This window comes from Vicugna pacos, chromosome 9, assembly GCF_048564905.1.
Source record: "Vicugna pacos chromosome 9, VicPac4, whole genome shotgun sequence".
Taxonomy (NCBI): domain Eukaryota; kingdom Metazoa; phylum Chordata; class Mammalia; order Artiodactyla; family Camelidae; genus Vicugna; species Vicugna pacos.
Window position 1 is genome coordinate 12,525,417 of NC_132995.1, and position 14,376 is coordinate 12,539,792.

Consider the following 14,376-nt stretch of genomic DNA (forward strand, 5'->3'; position numbering starts at 1 on the left):
TCTCCCATATCTTTCAATGGCTGCAGTGTCCTTTGGGGGAAATACTGCTCCACCGAATCCTGAGCCACAGGTAGGCAGGGTGGGGTGTCATGGTCACTAATGGGCCCGCCTTCCAGCCTAGGGCAGGTAGGTGCAGGTAGGTGCAGAGCAGCGCCTCCATGAGAAGCCCTGCCTGGGGCGACCAGGCTGAGATCTGCTTTGTCAGGGAGCAGAGAGACAGGGGTCCTGATGGCTCAGAGTCCCGTGGTGGGTGACTGAGGAGTTACAAGGACAGGGAGGAAAATGGAGAGGGACAGACAGTGAGGCATGTACAAGACAGATGCAGCAAGAAAAAGAGACATTGGAAGAGATATAAAGAGAGAGGGATGGCAGCACCATTGACAATAACCAAAACATGGAAGCAACCTAAATGCCCATTGGCAGACGCCTGGATAAAGAAGCTGTGGTATATGCATACAATGGAATATTACTCAGCCATAAAAAAGAATGAGATAATGCCATTGGCAGCAACAGGGATGGGCCTGGAGATCATCATCCTAAATGAAATAAGCCAAAAAGAGAAAGAAAAATACTGTATGATCTCACATATATGTGGCATCTAAAAAAATAACACAAATGAACTTATTTTCAAAACAGAAACAGACTCATAGACATAGAAAACAAACTTACGGTTATGGGGGCAAGGTGGAGGGATAAATTGGGAGTTTGGGATTTGCAGGTACTAACTACTATATAAAATAGATAAAATAGATAAACAACAAGGTCCTACTGTAGAGCATATGGAACTATATTCAGTATTTTGTAATAGCCTATAATGAAAAAGAATATGAAAAGGAATATATATATGTGTAACTGAATCACTATGCTGTACATCAGAAATTAACATAACATTGTAAACTGACAATACTTCAATTTAAAAAAAAGAGAGAGGGATGGAAACAGAGGGAGATACAGAGAGAGACACAGACAGATATGAAGATACAAACAAAAAAAGGAGAAAGACCAAAGGAGACAAGAGAGGTGGACAGAGATTATGAGGCCAAGATGGGGAAGAGAGATACAATGGCAGGCAGAGAAACTGTTAGTGAAGAGACAGAGAGATACAGACACAGAGGTAAACATGCCTCCCTCACCATCCCTGCCCTCCTTGGCCCCCCAGAGGAAGACACACAGGTCCAAGCTGGCAGTGACCCACCCCCTACTGACCTCCTTCTAGGCACTCCCACAGCGGCAGCCGGTCCTCCTTCAGCTCTGTCCTCCTTCCCTCCTGCTGCTGGCCAAGCCCATTAAGCTGCTACCCTGGCACAGTTGAAGGCCTCACGCCCTGGGGAGGAAACCACTAAAGAGGCGTCCCTGCTATCCAGCACCACAAACCGTCAATTAGTATTAACGAGGGAAGGCTCCTCACTAAAGACCCCCCACCTGGGCTCTGATGGAGGGGATGGCCCCACCCCTATGACTCAGGAGGTTAAAGGGCCTGGAACCAGCCTGGGAGCCAGTGTCCTGATGGCGTGTGGAAGCAGGAGGGTCACCATTCAGCTGGTGAATGAGGAGGCAGGGCCTGGGACCAGGGGCCCGAAGCTTTTTCGGGGCCAGAACTACAATGCAATCCGAGCAGCCTGCCTGGATGAGGGAATCCTGTTCCAAGATCCCTACTTCCCTGCTGGCCCTGATTCTCTTGGCTATAACCAGCTGGGACCGAACTCGAAGAAGGCCAAAGGGGTGGAATGGAAGAGGCCGCATGTAATGTGTGGATGGGGGCTGGGCTCCTGGGTCTGAGGGAGGATGTGGTTGGGGGGCTGGGCTCCCGGGTCTGAGGGAGGAAGGGGCTGGAGGCTTGGATCTGAGGAGGAAGGTCTGGGAGTTCCGACTCCTGGGTCTGAGGGAGGAAAGGTCTCTGTGGGACTGACTCAGAGCAGGCTCAGCCATCCTGGGTCAGGGGAGGACCAGGGAGGCCAAACACCTGTCCATAGGCTTTACAAGCCTCTTCTGGGGTTGGAGGCACTCATTACTCCGGAGCACTGAAGGCAGAAGGGGACCCAGGCATCTGACCTCCCAGTTGCTTCTTCCCTCCCCTTCCTGGCTGAGGCCTGGAATCCCCCATCACTCCTAGGAGTTTTGTGCTGAGCCCCAGTTCATCTGTGAGGACATGAGCCGGACAGACGTGTGTCAGGGGAGCCTGGGTGAGACCACTGAACCCACGCTGAGCCCATGGGTCCGGCAAGTTGCAGCTGGGACCCTGACAGCCCTGCCCTCAGCCTCGCTCTGCCCCGCCCCCAGCCCCTCAATCTATCCCCGTCCCTGCCTCTGTCTCCCTCTCACTCTGTTCTCTCCTCGCACCTCTGTCTCCCACTTTCCATCCTCACCCATCCTAGCTCTTCCTCCCAGGTAACTGCTGGTTTCTTGCCGCCGCTGCCTCCCTCACTCTGTACCCCCGACTCCTGTGCCGGGTGGTCCCCCCAGGACAGGGTTTCCAAGGTGGCTATGCAGGTATCTTCCATTTCCAGGTAAAGCATAGTTCCTCTGTTCAAGCCTCGGTTTCCCCCATGGTGACACGGGTTGCACAGTTGACACTGTCTCCTTGGGGCTGTAATTCTTGGGCTGGTACAGCAGGGTCAGGGTCACAGGCAGGGTCGGAGGTCAGGAGAAGCTGAGCCCGGCCCCACCCCTTCTCCCACCAGCTCTGGCAGTTTGGCCACTGGGTGGACGTCGTGGTGGATGACAGGCTGCCTGTGCGTGAGGGGAAGCTGGTGTTCGTGCGCTCAGCTCAGCGGAACGAGTTCTGGGCCCCACTCCTGGAGAAGGCCTATGCCAAGTAAGGACCCCAAACCCCCCAGTGCCAACCCAAGTCGCAGCCAGCTGGCCACAGGGGACCCTCAGAGCCCCCTGGCTTCTGGGATCCTCCAGACACCCCACCAAAGATCTCCAACCAAGGCATGGCACCCAGGACCCTAATGTCACACCATCGCCTGAGGACCTCCAAGTCAGAAACCCTTCCCTCTATCAGCATTTACACAAAATCCTCCTAGAGCCCTACCAAATACCCGTATTTCTGAAGGAGACTGAGATCTCATGTATCAGGCCCCAGAGTCACCAAGTCTAAGATTGACCCCTCGCTAGGGAACCTGTAATCTCAGACAATCTCTCCATCAAGAAACCTAAGGCACCTCCGAATATTGGATGTAATCCCCAGGACTCTCACAGCTTGGCTTCCCCCAATCCTGCAGCTCTGAAATCCCTGACAAGCCCCATCGGGATCACCCCCAAAGCAGACATCTCCCAGAGACTCAGTGTCAGACTCAGCCCCTACGAAGCCCAGAATTCTGACAGAGGTTTCCTGTGACCCCCAAATCATGCAGTCCCAGTGGCCCCAGGAGCCGCCAGCTCGATTTCCAAGGGCTTCCAGAGTGTGCACACCTCAAGAGTGTAGAAATTCGGGATAGACCATGGGGAAATTTGTGGACAAAGGCCCCCCACATCTCAAGGGTTGCCCGAGATACACCCACATGCCTCAGACACCCCACCCCGAACCTGCTCCCACAGGCTCCACGGATCCTATGAGGTGATGCGAGGCGGCCACATGAATGAGGCTTTCGTGGACTTCACAGGCGGTGTGGGTGAGGTGCTCTACCTGAGGCAAGGCACCCCAGGCCTCTTCTCTGCCCTGCGCCATGCCTTGGCCAAGGAGTCCCTTGTGGGCGCCACTGCACTGGTGAGAGAAACTCCCGCGGAGACCCCCACCAGGACCGGAGCACAGTCACGGCGGGAGGGGCTGGTGCCCTGGGTCCTTCTCTCTGCTTTCACTGTTGGCTTATTCTCGCTCACAAATCAAACACGAGCAAGTCAAAAGAACCTTTATTTGCTCTCAAAACTAATAAGCTTCAGGCACAGCTGGATCCAGGTGCATAGTGGATGTTGTGAATGTGTTTTTCTATTCCTCGTTCTAGGTTAGCTTCACTTACAGGCAGGCTTTCCCCTCATGGACACAAAAATGGCCCCCACAGCTGTGGGATCCTCCTACCACCCTGGGGGAGGTGTGTAAAAAAAAAAGTGCCTCTTTCTAAAAATTTCAGCAAAAGTCCCCGGATTGATTTTCATGGGCTTAGTCTGGGTCATATGTTCATCTGTGACCCAACCACATACTCATTTATTCACTGAGTCTGTCTAACTCATTTATTCATTTACTTAATCCTCTACTCAGTTACTGACTGTCTTTGTCTTTTGTGTTTCTCTGTCTCTTTCCCTGTCTGTTCTGTATGTTTGTCCCTGTGTCTCTGTTTCTCTCCTTTTTAAATCTATTTTGGTCTCTTGTCTTCATCTGCCTCTTTCCTTCTCTCTCCTTCTCTCGCCAACTCCCACAACCTGTCAGAGCCCCGTGCCATTCAGTTAGGTGCTCTGGGTGACTTCTAGCTGTGGTGACAGGAGGTGGGGATGCAGAGAGGAGCAGCCACCCTCCTGTCCCCCAATATGGCTCACTGTCCCCTATCCTCTGCCCAGAGTGATCGTGGTGAGTACCGTACTGAAGATGGGCTGGTGAAGGGACATGCATATTCAGTCACCGGCACACACAAGGTGAGGATCCCCCAGGGGTGGGCTGGCAGGAGGTGTCCAAGCAGCCACTCCCCACTGACCACGCCTCCATTAGGTGTCACTGGGCTTCACCAAGGTGCGGCTTCTGCGGCTGCGGAACCCGTGGGGCAGTGTGGAGTGGACCGGGGCCTGGAGCGACAGGTGGGATGGATCTGGGGGAGGGGGGAGGCTTAGCCACACCCACCGACCCCTGACACCCAGTCTCCCCAGCTGCCCACGCTGGGATGCACTCCCCACGGAGTGGCGAGATGCCTTGCTGGTGAAAAAGGAGGATGGCGAGTTCTGGTGAGTGGGGCAGCTTCCTAGGCCTGCCTCTGAAAAGGGCGCTAGGCCAGTGGGGTTAGGGAGCGGGATGAGTCCTGCTTGAAGGGACATGGGAGAGGTTCACGGGGATGGGTTCTAACAGGGAGGAACTGCCCATATCCATGGTAATTTGGAAGTCAGGTTCTATCTGGGGAAGTCGAGGAAGAATCAGTAGTAATATTAGGGAGATTTGGAAGCATAGTCATCTTTGGAGGGTTGAAGGAGGTGGGAAAAATTTAGGGTAACTGGAGGAGGCTTGGTGACATCTGGGGCATTTCTTGAGGCACGGCAATACTGAGGGGCTGAAGGATACTTGTTGGTGATAGAGTCTGAGGGTCTTAATATTTGGAGGTTAAAGGCAATTTGTCCGTATTTGGAGGAAGTTTGTGGATCTCGGCTATATGTGGGGCATTTCTGAGGACTTGGGGAAATCTGGGGGAGCCAGAGAGCTCTAGTTTGGGGGTCATTTCTGGAGACATGGTATTATTTGGGGGAACTGAAGTGTATTTGGCAACATTTAAGGAATTTAGGGAGCTTTGTGATGGAGATTCGCTTCTGGGGTCTTGAGATATTTGGGAAACTTGAGATATTTGGGGCCCTGGGGAGGCAGGGGCTGGGGCAGGGTCTGACTGCCTGCCACTGTCCAGGATGGAACTGCAGGACTTCCTCCAACACTTCGACACCGTCCAGGTCTGCTCGCTGAGCCCTGAGGTGCTGGGCCCCAGCCCGACTGGAGGCGGCTGGCATGTTCACACCTTCCAAGGCCGCTGGGTGCGCGGCTTCAACTCTGGCGGGAGCCAGCCTGGTGCCGGTAGGTGAGGCCTGGAGGGGGCCCTGAAGGCAAGCAAGGGGGACTGTGGCAGGCTGGGTAACCCTCGATCTTTCTCCTCTATTAGAAACTTTCTGGACCAACCCCCAGTTCCGGCTGACGCTGCTGGAGCCTGATGAGGAGGAGGAGGAGGATGATGATGAGGGGCCCTATGGGGGCTGGGGGGCAGTGGGGGCACGAGGCCCTGCACGGGGGGGCCGCATCCCTAAGTGCACTGTGCTCCTGTCACTCATCCAGCGCAACCGGCGGCGACTGAGGGCCCAGGGCCTCACTTACCTCACAGTGGGATTCCACGTGTTCCAGGTGGGACCCTGGGCTGAGCAGAGGCAATAGGGAACAGAGAGGCATGGAGGGGCCCTGAGCCAAGGTGGGATCCCCAGGGGCAAGGAGGGGATGGGGAGGTTGAGGGGGTAGAAGATGGGGGCCAGGGGTCAGAGATAGGACACAGCTGAGGAAATGGGAGGGAGGGGGTCAAGGAGAGACTGAGGGGCTAGGGGTGGGCACAGAGAGAGACTGGTGGTCAGAAGGGCAGGGGGGAAGGGTCAGGAAGGAGTCAGAGAAATGGCTAGGGGCTGAGGATCAGGGAAGGGATGGAGGAACAGAGAAGGCACCTGAGGGCACAGTTGGGAGTGAGGGTCCAGGAGGGGCTGGGTCAAGGACTGAGGGGAAGGGGCTTAATGAGGGATGGGATGGGAAGAAAAGAGAGGGAGGGGTGCCTAGGGGACTCTGAAGGGTGGCCACCTCCCCTTGGCCCTGATTCCCCTTGCTTTTCCTTCTTACAGATCCCAGAGGAGGTGGGTCTCATATGGGACCCCAGACTTCATCCATCACTGAATAAGCCCCAGGGGCTCAGACAACCTGGGGGCCTTGGGGGCACTTGGAGTGATGAGTGATGAGTGGGTTTGGACAGGGTGGTCTGGAGGATGTGGTGGGTTGGAGGCCACGTGGGGTGAACTTGGGCGGTCATGGTGATGCTGCCTTGACCCCAGCTGCTGGACCTGTGGGACTCCCCGCGCAGTCGGGCACTCTTGCCAAGCCTGCTGCGCGCCGACCGCTCGCGCTTCTGCGCCCGCCGCGACGTGAGCTGCCGCTGCCGCCTGCGCCCGGGCCACTACCTGGTGGTGCCCAGCGCGGCCCACACAGGCGACGAGGCCGACTTCACGCTGCGCATCTTCTCTGAGCGGCTCCACACCGCCCTGTGAGCCAGGCACCCAGCCCCGCCCCGCCCCGCCCCCGGGATCCCCAGCCCCACCTGCGTGGGTCAGCCCAGGGTCCCCTCAAAACCCACCTTGAGTCTTAGCTGAGACCCGCACACGCCATATCCCCAGCAGCGGGGTGAGCAGCCCCCTCCCCCATCTCTCATCTGTAATTTGCAGGGAGATTGATGACGTGATCAGCGCCGACATGCATGCCCTCATGGTGAGGGGCTGCTGCGGAGGGAGGGGTGGGGAGGATGGTGTGTGGGAGGGAATCTTCTTGGCCAGAACTAAACTCCCCCCACCCCACAGGTCCCCTACATTCCCCTGGAGCTGGGATTGGAGCAGCTGTTCCTGGAGCTGGCAGGAGAGGTGAGGAAGCTGGGCAGGACAAAGCGGGTCCCCTCCCTTCCACCTCCCTCCCCTTGTCCCCCTCTTTCATCCTCAACATCTCATTTTGCTTTAGTTTCTGTGCTTAAATCTCCTGACTTTTTCTCAAAGTGCTCTCAGCCCTTCTCTGCCTCAACGCCTTTGCTCAGTCTGTACCCTAAGCCTTGACTGCTTTCTCTCTCTTCACAACCCCTGTGGGGCTAAGACCTCATCTTTCCAATGTGCCCTCCTCTGGAAGCTCTCCCAGACCCTCCCCAGGCTGGCCAGCTGCTTTCCCTGGGTGTCTCCCATAGCCCACTGCTTCTCCATTGCAGCCCTGATCACTCTGAGGACAGGTCTCTCTCCCTCCCTCAATCGCGAGCTCTGAGAGGGCAGGCCTGTGGCTCTCTGTCTTTGCTGTGTCTCCAGCAATGCCCAGCATGCTCTCTGGGCTGCCCCAGGCTGTTTGTTGAATGGCTGCCTGAGTGAACAGCCTCACAACTGGCTCTCTCCTTGCCAGGAGGAAGAACTCAGTGCCCCTCAGCTCCAGACCTTATTAAGCATTGTCCTGGAGCCTGGTGAGTTGGGGACCAAGAGCTGACCCCATGGAACCCCCCATGTGTGTTCATCCATGATGCTGCTACAGTCAGGTCATGGGAACCCTGGGCTCAGCCTGGTGGCATCTCCCCAAATGTGGGTCCTGTGGCAGGACCTGTGGGCCAAGGCCATGGCCACTAAAGTGCCCCTTCCTCTAAGGGAGAGGCAGGGAGTGTAGCTGCCGTGAGCACAGACTGAGACCCCCGCTGCCTGGGTTCAAACCTCAGCTCTGCTAGTTGCCAGCAGTCACATGGCTCTCTGCACCTCAGTTTCTATAAAGTGGGGATAACAATAATCCCTGGCACTTACAGTCATGGCCCATATGCAGGAAGTGCTACTGTTTTGCTTTTTTCCTATAGCCAGGACCCATGCTCGGAACCCCAGAGAAATCGGGCTCAGGACCTGTGAGCAGCTGCTACAGTGTTTTGGGGTATATGATGGGGGCCGTGCCTGGGTAAGGGAGGATGGGGATGTGGGGAACTCTGCTTCTGTTCTGGGAATATTAACCTTAACCAGATGCCGCATTCCCAGCATGGGCGAAGCCTGGCCCTGCACCACTTCCAGCAGCTCTGGGGCCACCTCCTGGAGTGGCAGGTAAGGTGGGGAGCTGGGGAGGGCCACCTCCTCCTGGACGGAGAGGGCTAGCGGGCCCCAGAGGTGAAGGGGGGACTGGACCACACCACACCACACCAACCAACTTGGAGGGATCTGGCTGGGATGTCCCTGCCTTGTCCACCGTTTCGTTGTCCCTCCAGGTCCAGGGGGGATAAATAGCTCAGGGATGAAGAGCAGACTCGTCCTGGGTTGGAATCCTAGCTTCTAGCTTAACCTTTCTGGCTGTGTGACCTCAGGCAAGTCAGCTGTCCTATGAGGGGGCTTTGCTTGTCTACCAATAGGAGACACTAATTCCCACCTCTGTGGGTCCCAGGCCCCCCTACACTAGAAGTGATAAGCTACTGTTTGCTGAGCCCTCACTAGGCCCTTTGTGGGTAGAATCAGCCTGTCCTCACCGCAACCTGGTTACTGCTGTTACCATTCCTCCCACTTTACAGACTGGGAAGGAGGCCCAAAGTGGTTAAGCTGCTTGCATGGGACAAGCAGCGAGGAAGAAAGGGAGCTGGGGTGGAAGCCCAGGCTGTCTGGCTCCAGGGCCCCCTTTCGGCCTCCTTCAGGGGCTGGGAGGCTGACCAGTACCTCCCTGTCCAGGCTGCATTTGACAAGTTTGATGAGGATGCCTCTGGAACCATGAACTCCTATGAGCTGAGGCTGGCGCTGAATGCGGCAGGTATGGACAGAGGTCCTTGGGATCTGGGGGATGGGCCTGCTCCCCATCCTACCCCTTACTCCTACCCTACCAGCCACAAAGCCCGCACCTTAGTTTGCTGCCAGCTCTTGGCAGGGACTGGGTGACCCTGAAAGAGGCCACGTGGGGAGAATCCCCAGGGGAGAGGGGCCGTAAGAGGAGCATGGGCCCGGGATGTCACTGAGGGGAGGGGGGCCTTCCTGGGGGGAGGAGAGAGGAGGGGCTCGGAAGCTGCTGTCTGAGAAGCCCTGGCCCCCAGGGCCTCATGTTAGAACATCTGGGACTCCTGGACTCCTTGGGTGGCCCTGGGCACGTAAGTCCACCACCTGGAGCCTCCATTTCCCTCTCTGTAAGAGGAGCTTGTGGAATGGAGCCCACAGGGCCTAGTGCTTGGGAATGCAGCCTCGGTTACCACGCGTCAGAGAATATGAAGGGAGGCTCCTGCTGAAAGGCTGTTCTTCCGGGAGACGTAGAACCTCCCATTCCATTTGTGTGCGAGCACAAGATCCTAGCCAAGGAGCAGAGCCAGAGAGCGACTTTCCTGGGCTCTGAAGTAAGTTAGAGAAGTGCCTGTGTGATCTGTCCCCTACCCGACCTTGTGTGGAGGGTTGGGGAGTGGCTGGGATGAGACACAGAACTCCCAGACCCCTACCTGACCCCAGGGCTCATCTGCTACAGCAACAGGAAGGGTGAGATGTGGGGAGACGGGCTGGGGGTGATTGTGATCCGGAGTCTGAGCGGCAAGGGAGACCCTAGTGGAGGGAGGTCAAAGGTCCAAGGAGGTACAAGACAAGAAAGGAACTCAAGATAGAAGGGGGAGATGGAGTCAGAGAGAGAAGATTGGGAGATGTGACCCTTAGAAATGGAGTCCCAGGTGATCAGAAACGGAGGGGAGAGAGGATGGGGGGAAGATGGAAGGTTTGTACTGTTCACTCAGTGTTACCGAGTGCCTGGGACAGGCCTGGTGTTATTCTAGGCAGAAGAAAAGTGGACTCAAGGAGCTGATGTTCTGGTGGTGCAGACACACAACCAAGAAGGAGAATGTCTAGGTCAGGCGGTGATAAATGCTATGGTGGAAAAAGGAAGCAGGCCACGGTGCTGGGACACACAGTGGGTGGGGTGCGGGTGACGACAGGGCAGTCAGGGAAGGCCTCACTGAGGTGAAGTTCCAGCAGAGACTTGAAGGAGGGGGAGTGAGCCTGGAGGACACCGGGGAAGAGCAGTCTAGACAGAAGGAAAGTCAGTGCAAAGACCCTGAGGTGTGAACATGTGCCCTGAGGAGGCTGGTGTGGAGGGAGTGGCGTGAACGAGGGGCCCACTGATGGAGATGAGTACAGGGGGCTGCTGTGGCTGGAGCCAAGTGGTCACTGGAAGGTGGTCAGAGGAAAGGTTGGGGAGGGAAGACAGGAGAGTCCCCTGAGGCCTTGTGAGAAGCTCTTTAAATCCAGCCCTATTCTCTGCTCCACAAACACTCCCTCAGCACCCGCTCTGCTCCTGGCCCTGTACTGGCTGATGGTGGGCATTTAGGGGTGACCAGAAGCCCTTCCCTGACCTCGCAAGTCGCACCTCCCTGCCCAGTCCAGGGGCAGCCAGAGTCACCGATGACAGTGACAGCTCAGAGGGGTCCGGGCACGGCAGGGAGGCCTGAGGAGGAGCTTGCTGCTGCTCGCTGGGGTTCAGTGTCTGAGAGGACTTCCTGACGGAGGGGCGCACTGGAGCAGCAATACTCCAGACCAAGAGGGGACGAGGTGTTCTGGGCAGAGGGCACATCCAGTGCAAAGGAGGCAAGATGGTGCCCAAGGACAGGTGGAGGTGGGGACAGAGTGGGGCAGATGATGTGCAGCCTGTGAGGGCCACCAGGTGGCCAGGGACAATGGGGGCCCTGGGGATGGGTAACCAGGTCATGGTCACTAGGGCCCAGTAGACTAGGTAACAGGTTTCATAAGAACTGGGGGCCCCGGAAAGGCCCCCGTACCAGGCAGCACAGGACATGGGAGCGTCTGGGAGCAGTCAAAGGAAGCGGACACCTCCCATGGAAGGAGAGGAATGCCAGAGCGGGCAGCTGAGGGGCTCCTGGCCCCTTCTCAGGTCCTTCTGCTTCCGCTGGCCAGGGCCTCCCACAGCCCTGGGCACAGCACCACCTCCCCTTAATTCCTGAGGAAACATAAATGCCAGAAGGGGTGTGACCTCTTGGAGGGCACACTGCCAGGCTGAGGCCACAGTCCCTTGGGCCAACTGCTCAGCGGCACCTAGAGTAAGGCACAGTGTGTGACAGCACCTGACAACTACTTGTTAAAATGACTGGTGCACAGAATAGGGGGTAAAGATGGGCTTGAGGGGGTGAGAGCCCATGAAATTACCCTTAGAACTGTGTTTATGTGGACATGTGGGGACAGAGGAGAGTCACCCTGCAACCTGGGGTCTGGAAGGGTTATCTGTGACCTGGGAGGGGAATCACTGCTTTTAGCTTTTAAAAGTTGAGATTCCTCATCAGATGATTTCTAAACTTTAAACGTCAGCCCTGGTGTGGAGCAGGGAGAAACTAACTCCATATGGGACTGACCAAAATGCTTTGCTGCACAGAAACGTTCTCCAGTGTCCATTAGCAGAAATTCTGCAGAGTTTAAAGGAATAATAACACTGGCATAGTTAGTCTGTGTCAGACACTGTCCTAAACTCTCTATGTGTAACTTCTTCACACAATCTTATGGGATTAGGGCTGTCAAAGTTCCCACTTGACAGATGAGGAAACTGAGGCCCAGAGAAGAGAAGGGAGCTGCCCCTGGCCACATAGCTGGGGTGAGGCAGAGCTGGGATTTGAGAGGTGGGACCAGACTCCCATGGTGTGTCTTCCCTGGGGAGTCGGAGTGGGGTGAAACATTGAGGCGGGGTTCAGGGGGGCAGCCCAGGCTCAGAGGTGGCCTCCCCCAGGCTTCCACCTGAACAACCAGCTGACCCAGGTCCTCACTAGCCGCTACCGGGACAGCCGTCTGCGTGTGGACTTCGAGCATTTTGTGTCCTGTTTGGCCCAGCTCATCTGCATCTTCCGTGAGTGACATGCCTGGTACAGGTGGGGCAGAGGTAGGACATCTCCACGGCAGGGGGACTCACCTCGCCCCTCTCTGCACAGGCCACTGCAGCCAGCACCTGGATGGGGGCGAGGGGGTTGTCTGCCTGACCCACAGACAGGTGAGCCTGGGCTGGAGGGAGGGTGGCTCGGGAGTCTGAAAGTCCCCTGCCTCACATCTGCTGTCTTTTCCCGCCCAGTGGATGGAGGTGGCCACCTTCTCCTAGGACCTCAGCACAGGAGCCCCTGCAGCTGGAGGCGGGAGAGCTGCCGAGAGCCCCACCCTTCCCTTCTCCCAGCCTGGACTGGGGTTTATTCTACAGGGAGGGGGCTGATGCTCGAACATTAAGCAGAGGTTCAGAGCATGACCGTGGGAGGCAGCCTGCCTGGGGTTGATTTCTGGCCCCACCACCCACCAGCTGGGTGACACTGGGCACATCACTGCACCTCTCTGTGCTTTGCTCTCCTCACCCGTAAATGGGCATGGCAACAGCACCTTCCTTGTGCAGGCTGCGTGAGTTAGTGCGTGTTACACCCTCAGAATGGTGCCTGGTCCAGGATGGGTCCCCAGCAGCACTCTTACTTCCACTCACTCAGGCGAGTGGGGACCGTGGCACTCCCACACCCCACCTCGCTCTGGGAAGAGGTGCTTTTTCATCCATCTCCTAAGGAGTGGAGAACAGAGATAGGAGAAGAGAGGACACTGTAGGAATCCTTCTTAAAAATATTACATGTTTTATTATCCTGTCCCCAGAAGGGTGGTTTATCCAGAAACCGAGAAAAAAATAATCAGAATAAACTCAAAAAAGGGAGGGGAGGGGTAGCAAAACCATCCACTAACAGGCAGCTAGGCCAACAGCCCACCCTTCACCTCAGGAGGGTCCCCAGAGACCCAGGCCCGACGGCAGACAACAAAGAGTAAGGGGCTGGGAGGGAGTGGAGCAAATCAGCTACATCTTCATCATGAGCAAGAGGCGGCAAAGATATGTTGCTAGGTGAATATATTTATATAATAAATCCGTAAGTTAATAAAGTAAATAGTAATTCTCTGAAAGTTTTTAATTCTTTTTTTTATAGTTTTTTTTGTGGTTGTTTTGTTTTTTATATTTTTGTTTTTGTTTTTTTGTTTTTTGGGGTTTTTTTTTTTGGTCCTTAGAAAAATCTGAGAGATATGCAGGTCCAGACAAAGCAAGGTGGGGGGGGTGGCTGGGGGTGAAAGGCTGGTCTGCCCAAACCCACTCCTCTGTTGCAGAAAAGAGGGGGACTGAGCTGCACCCCCTCATCTCCTGGCGATGGCAAATGAGGGGAGGGGAGCCAGGAGCAGGTAGGTCCTCTTTCCTGCCGGGCAGCTGTGGCGCCCTCTGCTGGGCCCATCATAGGCCTGGCGGTTCCTGGACAAGGCACGTCGGGCTTTGGCCTGGATGTGGGAGGCCTTGAAGGGACTTTGGGGCAAAGGAAGAGGGATGGCTGGGGGAGGGGGTGTTCCCAGGGCTTGGAGGGGACCTGTTTTGCTGTGGGGACCCACTGTCCCCTCCACATAGTTAAAAGAACAGAACAAAACAACACATCATATATATTTACCAGACCAGAAGCGCTGACCCCGGAAGTCTCCCTTACCCCCATCCAGGGGGAGGGGGAGAGATCCTCTTGGCCAACTGACAAAGAGAGAGGAGAGAGCCTGCCCCAGCCCCTCCCTGCCCACCCCGCCCCCAGAAAGGACTGACAGAGAGTGCTTTGCATAGATACAGAGTCAGAGGAGCGGGGCCAAGGAGGCCCTCGCAGTGGGGAGAGGGGCAGAAGGACTCCCCTAGCCCCTCCTGGAGGCTGTGAGGAGGGGGTGTTCGGTCAGGGTTTCTCTGGGTCGGGGCTCACAGGTCGCTCTCGCCGTACAGGGCTGTGGAGAAGGACTTATAGTCGAGGGCACCAGGCACGGCATCAGGGCCCTGGTACGGCGCCATGCGGGCGATGCAGTACTCAGCCTGGTCGGGGGGCAGCTCTCTCCGCAGTTCCTCAGCTGTGATGAAGTTCTGCGGGCGGCACGGCAGGACTCTGGGCCACCCACACACACACACAGGCCCACCCAGCCCCTCGTGCTCCATCCTGGTGGTAAGGGCCCCTCCCA

At 56.4% G+C, this 14,376-nt stretch overlaps 2 protein-coding genes across 3 annotated transcripts in view; one reads left to right on the top strand and one right to left on the bottom strand.

The window, feature by feature from the left end:
- The first annotated feature begins 1,478 nt into the window (after positions 1-1,478).
- On the top strand, positions 1,479-12,976 carry CAPN12 (calpain 12). 2 transcript variants are annotated; one of them, XM_072967128.1, is made up of 21 exons: positions 1,479-1,743; positions 2,114-2,183; positions 2,389-2,507; positions 2,682-2,815; positions 3,544-3,712; positions 4,498-4,572; positions 4,646-4,731; positions 4,801-4,875; positions 5,541-5,704; positions 5,790-6,025; positions 6,505-6,516; positions 6,712-6,920; positions 7,099-7,141; positions 7,231-7,290; positions 7,808-7,865; positions 8,244-8,314; positions 8,401-8,478; positions 9,091-9,169; positions 12,119-12,235; positions 12,318-12,376; positions 12,455-12,976. In XM_072967128.1, exons 1-21 carry the CDS (start codon positions 1,507-1,509, stop codon positions 12,479-12,481), a joined length of 2,178 nt encoding a protein of 725 aa, XP_072823229.1. In that variant the 5' UTR covers positions 1,479-1,506; the 3' UTR covers positions 12,482-12,976. The 2 variants fall into 2 exon arrangements, with proteins under 2 accessions (XP_072823229.1, XP_072823230.1); XM_072967129.1 differs by having other exon boundaries at positions 8,416-8,478.
- The window catches only part of ACTN4 (actinin alpha 4), a 70,386-nt gene continuing 68,976 nt past the window's right edge, over positions 12,967-14,376 (bottom strand). The window contains exon 21 of the mRNA XM_006215055.4: positions 12,967-14,281. Coding sequence (XP_006215117.1) covers positions 14,123-14,281 — 159 coding nt within the window. The 3' untranslated portion in view covers positions 12,967-14,122. The remainder of the gene's footprint in view (positions 14,282-14,376) is intronic.